At 39.4% G+C, this 11,495-nt stretch overlaps 1 protein-coding gene across 10 annotated transcripts in view; it reads right to left on the reverse strand.

Moving 5' to 3' along the window:
- Positions 1-11,001, reverse strand: part of USP47 (ubiquitin specific peptidase 47) — a 102,842-nt gene extending 91,841 nt beyond the window's left edge. For all 10 annotated transcript variants that reach the window (XM_060399347.1, XM_042233056.1, XM_060399346.1 and 7 more), the window contains exon 1: positions 10,790-11,001. In XM_060399347.1, the coding sequence (XP_060255330.1) occupies positions 10,790-10,828 (39 nt within the window). In that variant the 5' untranslated portion in view covers positions 10,829-11,001. The remainder of the gene's footprint in view (positions 1-10,789) is intronic.
- Positions 11,002-11,495: the final 494 nt, after the last annotated feature.

Below are 11,495 nucleotides of genomic sequence, written 5' to 3' on the forward strand. Positions count from 1 at the left end.
GAATAATGCAATTACTACTGTTCCCAAACCTGAGACAAAGTAAACAGAAGTATGCAGCAGAGAGGAGACATCTGTTTACTTACACTACAACTATATCCATCCCTTCTTCCATTATACTAACAGAAAACCAGGCTCAGGAAAAATATACATTAAGAATCTTGATCTAAAAGATCACATCGTTTTTGCCAATCATCTGCCATCACTGCTAGTCACAATCATTTTGCCAAAGACTAAAATAATTTTTATTTCAATGTTGATTTTTATTTATTTGGCTGCGGTGGGTCTTAGTTGCTGCCTGTAGAGATCTAGCTCCCTGACCAGGGATTGAACCTGGGTCTCCTGTATTGGGAACTCAGAGTCTTAGCAAATGGACCACCAAGAGAAGTCCTGCCAAGACTTTTTTTTTTTTTTAAACAACAGAGAAGGTTGGTAGAAAATTAGATTGTAAGCAGCAATACTTGGATAGAACACTTTAAAATCTGTGCAATAAGCCTCAGAAAGAACATGCCTCTGCATATCATGACACCTATTACGCTGTCTTAACTAAGTAAGATCCTCAATACCAATGAATTGGTTTTTAAAGTAGACGTCTTCTGGAACTTTAATTTACAATAGGTATTTGAAAATAAATTTAATGCTATGTTTTTCACAACTCCCTATTTTCAACCCAATCTTTTTTTTAATTTGGGCTAGGGTGGTGATGGTACACAAGTCCTCTGGACACATTGTGCTTCTCCCCTTTGTTTTGGCAAAAATTACAGTATCTGGTACTGAGAAACAAAACATTTATGTGACTAATTCAGAGAATGGAAAATTAAAGAGAGGCAACAATCCTAACAATGTACTTAAGAAAGTACTTAAATAGTTTTCATGTAAAAATCAAAGTTCACCCATTTAAAACTCCCTAAAAAACAGATGTTACAAAAATACTTCGTATTATTCACTCAGGGCAAGTGACACAGGACAGCATAGAGCACATCAGAGAAGAGCCACTAATGCAGCTGAATGCGGCTAAAACAAAACTGGCTTGGGGCAGGAGACAGCAAAAGCATTAAGCATTTCTGGTTAAAGAGGACAGAGTGAATGCAAGCAGTTAGCTCTAAAGCTTCCCAAAATATCTCTGAAACAAGAATAAAGAAAACTTTTAAAGAGCATAAATCCATAGGAAACCAAAAACACGATTTTAGAAGCTGGAAAGCAGAACAGGTGGTAATGACTCTTACAGCAGAGAAGGTTGAAACCTTTATTATTAGCCTAGACGAAAAACAAAGACACCTGGTTTATAGCACATACCACATTTACATTTACAGCAAAAGACCTCTAAACTCTTTGGAGAAGTGCTTGATTGTAGTGTTGAGGCAGCGCAAATAGAAGATGGGCTGAAGCATTATGTGGTGCCACAAATTAAAGACGTGCTCAAAAAGCAAGGATGAGCACAGATGCCAATCAGAAAGAGCTTCCCTGGCCAAGACTGCAACAGCTTGAGCAACAAAATTAGTAACAATAATTTGGGGTAATAATACAAAGAATAAAATAAAATCTGTAAGTCTACACTGATATAAATAAAGAAGTAAATAAATGGGGGAGAAGGGACAGCTTCTGCTCACAAAAGAATTCCAATTAATAAATGTAGAAATGAGGGAAAGAGAAAATCTTAACAGTAGCAAGATCTATACGTGGATGCTAAAACTAGAGGGCAAAAGTTTAAGTAGAAACAGGATATCTGCATGGTCTCAAAGTAGTTAGTAATTATTAAAGAGGAAAATAGTAACTTTACAGTGGAGAAGCCTAGCAGAATCACCTGAACCCAGTGATCAAAGGTTAATATTACCAGTAGAATACGTCAACATCATGTCACCTCCACCCCCCTCCAAATGAAGCACTGAGAAGGACGTATCACTTCTGTGATATCCTTCTCTTTAACAACCTCTGTCTGATCTTGAGAAAACATCAGACAAACCCAAATTGACAGCCATTTTGCAAAAATGACTAGTACTGTTTAAAATGTCAAAGTCATGAAAAAGAAAAGTCTGAGAAAGTATCACAAATAAAGGAAACTAAGGAGACATGACAACAAAATTTAATGAGGTATTCTGATTATTCTGGTATTATACCTTGGACTAAAAAGAAACATTAGTGGAAAACTAGTTAAATCTAAATAAATTCTATAGTATACTTAATAGTATTGTACTACGGTTAGTTTCTTACTTTTAATAAGTGTTCTATGATTTATATAAAATGATTATCATAAGGAAAAGCTTGGTGGTGGGTATACGGGAACTCCGTGTATTCCTTTTTCAAGACTTCTATTTAAAAAAAAAAAAAGAAAAACCTAAAAGGCTCAGGAACTAGCTGTCTCAGATACTCTGGGAGCAAGAGTGAGGTCCAAGCTAGAATAGGAGATCAAAGTCTGCTTAAGAAACAGTCAAAACTTCCAGATCCTCTCTTTCCTACTCTTTGACCCTTTCTTGGCAAGAGACTAAACAATCTCAGGAGAGTATAAAACAAGGTATCTCTGGACAAGAGGACGCCGGGTGCAACTGAACTGGAAGGCTGCCATACTGGAAAGTGGCTTTCCAGGTGGTGCTAGTGGTATAAAACCCGCTTGCCAATGCAGAAGACTTAAGAGACCTGGGTTCGATCCCTGAGTCGGGAAGATCCCCTGGAAGAGGGCTTGGCAATCCATTCCAGTATTCTTGCCTGGAGAATTCCATGGACAGAAGATCCTTGCGGGCTACAGTCTAGGGCCACAGAGTCAGACTCAGGTCAGCAGGCGTGCATACTGAAAACTGCAGAATTAAATGACGTGTACTTGTGTACTTCATGATAAAACCCACATTCCCTTTTCGTACTCAACTCTTCAAGGAACAGACCAGAAATCTTTTCTGGGAAATCAATTCAGCACAAGAGAAAAACCTGTCACTGGGAGTCTAAGGAAATTGTCCAGACATATCCAATGAACAGGGAAAACCATAATCACTCACTGGCAGAGCTTCCATTCAGCTTTGTAAGGGCCCTCTTCTAAATAAGCACTGACTTCCAAGGAATACCAGACATCTAAAAAAAAACATCTAATATAAAAGACAAAGCCCAAAGCCAACAAACAGAAAAAGGAAATTTGGAGAAAAGAGAATATTCAGAGAAGAAACATACCAATAACTTCCTAAGACAGAAAAGATATTATATCCATGAAACAAAAGAATATTATCATTTAAACTTTTTTAGGAAAAAAAAGTACTCGGAAATTATAAACATAATAGCAGAAATAAAATCTTAGTAGAAGAATTATAAGATAAAATTGAGAAAAATCTCCCAGAAAGCAGAGGAAAAAGAAAGAAATAGAAAATAGATGTAAACACAGAAGAAAATTAGATAAGCCAGTCAGTAGGCCTAACACCTAAACAACAGGAATTCAAGAGAAACAGAAAACAAAGGGGAAGAAACCAAAGAAATTACTTAAGGAAATCTCCTAGAACTGATAAGATAAATTTCAGATTGAATAAGACTACCCTGAATCCAGCAGAAATGGAGAAAAACAGACCTTTACACATAATCCAGAAATTTCAGAACTCTAGGGGAAAAGATTCTTCAAGCTTCCAGAGGAAAAATAAAATTCAAAATCTTTTAGGCATCTGATGTCTCAACAGCAACACTGAAAAAAAGACAGTAATGGAGCAATGTTTTCAAAATTGAGAAAAAATATTTCTGACCGAGAATTCCCTGCCTACCAAACTATCTACAAAGAGAACAGAAACAACATTTTAAGGCAAGTGAAGTCTCAAAAAATTATGGCCCATCCTGAAAGCTATTGAAAGTGGTCCTCCAAAATGAGAACACAAAGAAAGATGAAGGCATCAGGTTCAGAACCAGGAACTCCTAGACAGACCTGCGGGAAACTAAGATGATTATAAACGTAAATCTAAGACAACAGCTGCAGTTCAAGAAAATTCATCCAAAGAAACTGGCAGGTTTGAACATAATAACGAGAAGATTTATACACTTCAGAGTTTGGACTAACTCAGGGTTTCTCAACAGTAGCACTATTGACATTTTGGACCACATATTCTTTGCTGTAGGAGGCTGTCTAGTGCAGTTAGGATGATGCTTGGCAGCATAGCTTGCTTCTGCTCACTAGACATCAGAAGCACACTCCTGCCCTTGCTCACCTACCCAACATCGCCAATTCCCTTAGTTGAGAAGCACCTGGTGAAATTAATGATAAGTACACAGAAAACTAAGCAAAAGCAAATTTTTAGAAAATATTAATTCATGGAAAACACAAAATGCTACACAGGAAGGGAAAATAATCACTATAAACTACAAAGCTCAACTATGTATATAGTCACATTGACATAAACTTTCACGAAGGAAAACGACAGGAACACGACTTTGAAATGTGGAGATAAATATCTGAAGAATGAGTTGAAAGTGGTTGCCTCTGGACAGCCTGAAATGGAAGGGGAAGGGAATCTGTACAGCAGAGCTACTCAACTCTTTTAAATATGTGCATATATAACTTTGATAAAAATTAATTGTAAAAAACAAATCAATTGAGACTATATTATGAAGGACTTTCCTACTGCTTAAGGCCACAGTGACTCAGAAACCAACAGCTAAACAACTCTGAGGAAGTTACTTACTCTTTATGCATACTTTCTATCTATCTAAAAAATACACAGTGAAAGAGCTGCCTTAAAGAGCTTTATATGTATTAAATGAGAAAAGAGTGTAAACTGTTTAGTAGTGTCTGGCACAAAGTGTTTATAAATTGTATCTAGTATTTGATTTGCAATCAGAGGGTAATAATTATAAATTTTAAAACAGGTAAGTCATAATCTTATGTGTTTTAGAAAGTAATGGCTACTGTGGAGAAGACAGTTACTAAAGAAAAGAGCCTAGAAGCACAGAGACCATTTAAAGGGCCTACACTGGAATGAGACAATAGAGAGAGGCAGAGCCCAAAAGAGAAAGGTAAGGATACAAGAGACATTTTGCAAGTGATGGCCCAACTATATATGCAAAAAGGAGTTGTTAAAAAAATGTTCTAACTTAAGCAAACAGAAGATGATGACACTAACTGAATAGGAGAATACAAAAAATTATGCTGGGAGGAGGACCAAGAAGAGAGGAAAGAGAAATGAGGTTGATACTACACATATTTAATCTATAGGTCCTAGAGTACAACCAACTACAGATATCCAGTATGCAGGTGGAAATCTGAAACTAGAAGAAAGATCAGGGCTTGAGATATTAAAAACATGTAAATTACAATCAAAGGTTGAAGCCATACAAATTAAAAGAATATTCATTTGACATGCTCCATAGTAGATACTGATGGAACTGATTTAAAAAAAAAAAAAAAAAGGACAATAGAGATGAAAAACAAGCTGTTTTAATGTTTTGGGGGCTCTCGATATCAATGGTCCTGATAGAGTTATGAGGTCAATGTGAAGTTCAAATGAGTTAATACACACAAAGCACATACAACAATATTTGACATTTAATAAATGCTCAATAAATTTTGGATTATTAGTATCATCATTAGTTCCAGATAGAAGTGGTGTTTATTGACTTCCCTGGTTAAGAACCCACCTGCTAATGCAGATGGGTTAATCCCTGGTCTGGGAAGACTTCACACGCTGTGGGGCAATTAAGCCTGTGCTCCACAATAAGAGAAGTAGTGATTATTAAAGAGCAGCAGAAAAAAATCCACTGAGATGTGGAACCACATATTCTTTTCTTTCACTTTTCCATCCTTTCTACATTTATATTCTCCTTGGACACCACTTTTTGCAGTGAAAGTATTATTTTAAAACCACTAGGTACATTGTAATATCCTTAATTATACCAGAAGATACTTGAGGAAAAAATTTTTTTCTACTTTTTCTAATTATTCCCTGTATGCCAGCATACAGCAATGTACAGTGAGTACTCAACAAATATTAATGTCACAAATTCCTTATAAAGAAATAGAATAAAAGCAACAAAGCAATAAATAAAAATTGTAATATTAAAAGCAAAAGATCTCAGAGTCAACATCAACATACAACAATTCAAAGACACACAGCAGAGTGAAAAGGTGAGGGGAAAAGCTTTATTGTTAACCACACAGAACAGACCACACTGTCTTTGCTCTCCTCTGGGTACAACAACTAGGAGAAATCACTCGATTATGTCTAAAGCAGAGCAAGCTGAGAAACACTTAAGAGAACTGAGGATGCTCAGACTTTAAAATAGAGCTTGGTCCTCCTACTCCCTTCCCCCATGTTCAACAACGGAAAAAAGTTATCCTCTGGAAAATGATTTAAAATTTCTCTGTTGTCCAGAGCCAACAATCAAAAGATGGCAGTTATAGAGATCTAGACTTCTCTCAGCTCAAAAACTGAAAACAGATCTCTTAAAAGACAAAGATATTACCCGAGATGTCATGAAGGTATTCAAGCTGAGGTTGGAAAACAGCTTGCCAAGGATGTTATGAAAAACATCCAAGCATGGGAAATTGGTTAGAAACTGGTTTCCTTGCAACCCTGTAACCAGACCAATGAACATTACTGAAGATGTGCTTCAGAAAGGACGCTGTCCTAGACCTAGAGTTGTTCAGTCATTCAGTTGTGTCCGACACTTTGGGACCCCATGGACTACAGCACACCAGGCTTCCCTATCCTTCACAATCTTCTGGAGTTTGCACAAACTCATGTTCACTTAATCAGTGATGCCATCCAACGATCTCATCCTCAGTCGTCCCTTTTTCCTCCTGCCCTTGATCCTTCCCAGCATCAGGGTTTTTTTCCAATGAGCTGGCTCTTCTCATCAGGTGGCCAAAGTATTAGAGCTTCAGCATCAGTCCTTCCAATGGACATTAGGGATTGATTTCCTTTAGGATTGACTGGCTTGATCTCCCTGCTGTACATGGGACTCTCAAGAGTCTTCTCCAGCATTACAATTCAAAAGCATTAATTCTTCAGTGCTCAGCCTTCTTTACGGTCCAACTCTCACATCCATACATGACTACTGGAAAAACCACTGTTTTGACTATATGGACCTTTGTTAGCAAACTGATGTCTCTGCTTTTTAATACATTGTCTAGGTCTGTCAAACCTAGACAAACCAGACCTACACAAACCTAGACAAACCTAAACCTACAGTACATATAAAAAAAAAAAAAAAGCGCAGGTGAGAGAGACACATAAAGATCTCTGCTGTCAAGACATCCATCATGAATACTAATAAAATACAGTTGAGACTATAATAGATGACCAGTGAGCCAGTGACTCTGCTCAGTCGTGTCTGATTCTTTGCGATCCCATGGACTGTAGCCTATCAGGCTCCTCCATCCATGGAATTTTCCAGGCAAAAGTACTAGAGTGGGTTGCCATTTCCTTCTCCAGGGGGTCTTCCCAATCCACGGATCAAACCCAGGTCTCCCGCATTGCAGGCAGACGCTTTACCATCTGAGCCACCAGGGAAGCCCATAATAGATAACAAAAACCACTATGTACTAATTGGCAAATGAATTCTGTTCATATATAAGTCTTCTAAGAAGGAGAAATACTTAAGGTTAAATGGTCAGAAAAGTTTTTTAAGAATAAATGAGATATGAGATACTTACGGAAAGATGTGTATGAATGTTCTGAATTGGTGGGCAGAAGTAGGAAAGAGGCAGCACAAACAGAAGTGAAAAGCAAGTTAAAGAAAAACCTGTTTGGCTACATTAAAAACTTGCTTTGAAGGAGAAGAGATAAGCTTTCTGAAAGGGCAGATTGTGGCCAGAATCAAACTGTATCAATACTAAGTCTTGACCGCCAAGCTAAGTAACTTCAAATGTACCCTGTATACAGCATCTGTATCAACTACTTTACTATAGCCATAGACAATAGTAAAAAATGGGCATGGCTGTGTTCCAATAAAACTTTATTTATGAATACTGAAATCTAAATTTCATATACTTCCATGTATCACAGATTATTATTATTTTGATATTTTTCAACAATTTGACAATGTAAAAATCATTCTTAAATCATGGGCCAAACAAAACAGGCTACAGGCTGAATTTGGCCCAGGGACTGTAGTTTGCCAAGCCCTGCACATGACACTTAGCTGCCTTCTTCAGCAGTCTAAGGTACAGTTTTGTCCTTGAGCTTCTAGGACCAGAATAATATATTATTCGTTCAACAACTGCACACACACATGAATGCATATACTTTGTCCATATATCTAAATCTAGTAAGGGTCAGAGGTTCCCTTAAAAAAAAAAAAAAAAGATAAAGCTCTCCATATAGTTGGTAATAAGCCATTAGAACAGAACCAAGACATTTTATATTATTTACAATTCTGTAATTTATTTTCACATAATAAATATAGTTAGAGAGTTACAAACCATTCTTACAGAGCCTCTAGGTTACATGGAGGGATGTGTAAAATAAGAGTATAATCAAGAGGATGTGAGTTCTAGTCCTAGCTCTGTCATTTACTTACTCATTATGTGACCCTGAACAAGTCCTTTTCAATCCTCTGGCCCTAATTTCCTTATCTGTAAAAGTGAAGGGGCGTGTTATAATACTAGGTGATCATATCACTATGTGCTCTCTCAGCTTTAACACTATATAATTCTACTTCTACCAGACAGAGGATGACAAAGATCAGACAAAAGTGATAATTAAAAGACACAGAAAAAGAGAAAGACACTGACCAAATGAGTGACCAGACAGGACAAACAGATACGAGAAAAAGGGCCCAAAATACAGTATTACTAAAATCAAGGATTTCTTTTTTTAAGTATCAAATGCATAAGAAAACTCAAGGAAGAGAAGCAGGAAAGAAGAGGAGTATGGCCATCGAAAAAGAATGAACCACTTAACTAGTGAAAAAAATAACAGACCTGAGATTTGAGAGTACTGTGCACACTTCCAGGAATCATGAAAGGAGTCAGGGAAAAAGACTGAAGATGAGTCTGGGGAACAGAAAATACAGGCACGTGATCCAGAAGGAGTAAGAAACAAAAAAGTCAGAACTCAGGATGAGTTTGAAGGCTCAGGTAAAGGAATTAGTCTTAAAGGAGAGGCATTCAATCTTAAAAAAAAAAAAAAAATTTTATTAGGGTATAGTTGTTTTACAATATTGTGTTAATTTCTGCTGTACAAGGAAGTAAATCAGCTGTATGTATACATATATCCCTCCCCTCCTGGATCTCCCTACCCACCCATCAGTGAGGCATTTAACCTCTAAAATCCAAAAGGTAAAAGCAGCACTGCAGGTATTTTCCTGCGGAAGTATATCTGTATCATGTTTTCTATAAAGCAAATTATTAGGGAAATAAACCTAATATTGAGCTTTCATAAAGCAAAGTTCCACAAATATTTTCTAATGGTCAAAAAATTAAGAAAGGACTAACTTTGCTTTTCATGGAAATGAAAACCAGCACTGTGTAACTCTAAAAGAGAATTCATTTTTAATATCCATCTCATAGTATCTATCACTTTCATCCTTGATTAAGAGTTTACTTTTGTAGAAAATTGCTTAGCCCCTACTTGGAGCTCAATGAATACTAGTGTTACCTTTCTTAGTACCCTTAGAAGTTCCCAAGGCAAGAATTCTGATTAATTCATCTGTTTATTATTTTCTGTGCAGATGGTGCTTGATGAATAAATACTGACACATAAGAATTGAGTTTTAAAAAACTGTCCTTGCAAAACAATCATCTGATAAAGTTGGGAAAATATTCCTATCACTTATACACAACTCCAATAATACTTTTGCAGTGTCAGAGCTTGCTCAAGTAGCAACAAATAGCTACAAGCAACCAAAAAAGGCAAAAAAAAAAAAAAGAATTAAAAAATTTTAAGATCACCCACAACTATCAAGATCCGATATAGCTAATTTCAACCGACACTTGCATCTATTTGAGGTATACGAGAAATAAAAATCCAAAGCATTCGCCTGATGATCAGCCAGTTAAAAATACACATTTGGACACCCTGAAGATATTTATAAAGCCAACAGAGATACTATTAATATATTGAAATTCACTGGCCAGCGCTGGATTCTATCATTAATCTTCTCCTGCTATTCAAGAGAAGCCAAGAAGTCAAGCCTTCTCATATCACTTGCTTTTAAGAATGTAATAAGTCACCCAAACTGGCATACACAACCCAACTACAAAAAGTAGTTCAACTCTCCATATGGTAATGCTTCGCTACCTCTTACCTTTACTTGAAAGTCACATTTGCTACTTTTCAACGGTCTTCGGCAGGCCTCATTTAGGCAGGCCCATAGTACCAACCAAGTAAGAAACAGGAGTTCAAAAAAGTCCTAACAGTTAACTGCCCTCGCACAAAGCTCAAGTTGGGCGTAGATTTCACAAGCCCTGAGAGCTATGCCACTGTCAAAACCAGAAGCAGCACCGTCACCCTGTCGTGCACATCGGCCACTGTTGCAGAATTTTTTTCTTTGAAATTACCTCTCCACCTTGGCTCAATATATTAAATACTTAAGCTACCCTCTCCCCCTAGAGCAAGACCAGATTCCTTCCAGTCCACTCCGTTTATTGTCCAGCACCCCAAATCCAAGGGGAGAGGTCTCCGCTCCCTCGACCCCCGAGATCCAGCCCGGTTTCCCAGCTGCTCGCCGCACCCACCATGCACCACCCCCCAACCCCGCACCACACACCTCCTCCTTCCCCCACGGCCGGGCCAGCCCACGAGCTGGGCCCGCAGCCCGCCCCTCGCCCCCGGCCTGCGCTGCTCGCAGCGGCCGCAGGCCTCGGGCCTAGCCTCCTCCGCCGGCCCCTCACCTCCTTCGGGACCAGTTGGTTCTCCTCGCCGGGCACCATCGCTCAGACTCCCGGCCGCTCCTCTCCGCCCTGCCGGAGGAGGGGGAGGGTGGCGGCGCCTCTCTAGCTCAGGAGAAAAACGGCGGCGGAAGTCATCCTCTCCACCGCCGGCGCTCGGGCTATCGCGGAGGCCTCAACCTGGGCCTCAGACACCAACGCGCAGACACCGACCCAAGGCTCCGCCGCCGCCGCCGCCGTCGCCTTCGTCGTCGGCCCCTCCCCCCGCCGGCCGCAATCAATGGAAAAATGGCGGCGGCCGCTCTCGCGAGAATTCGGACTGTCGGGCTTCGATCCCGGCCCCTGGCGCCGAAGATACCCAGACAGCTGTCGTTCGCAGCTAATTACCTCGGCTCTCACTCGGCTTCGAGATGTATAAAATTGGTTGAGCGGCCAAGGAAACGCTTTTCGGAGAGGGATTCCAGACTGTCCATCTCGGGACTCCCTCTGCTGGCAGGGAAAGGACCAGGCCTCAGGTTCTCCATGCCTTTCAGGGCTCTTCGGACTCTCCGCCCACCGGGGAGAGACTCGACCCTAAAGCCTCACCTCTGGCCCTGCTACCAACACTGCTCGCCCTCCCTGTTAGAGGAGCTCCTGAACTCTTCCCCTCTTCACAGACCTCGGCCTCTGCCTGGAAGAGAAAGCATCACGGACTACCTCCCGGCCTCCG

Source organism: Ovis aries, chromosome 15, assembly GCF_016772045.2.
Source record: "Ovis aries strain OAR_USU_Benz2616 breed Rambouillet chromosome 15, ARS-UI_Ramb_v3.0, whole genome shotgun sequence".
NCBI classification, from domain to species: domain Eukaryota; kingdom Metazoa; phylum Chordata; class Mammalia; order Artiodactyla; family Bovidae; genus Ovis; species Ovis aries.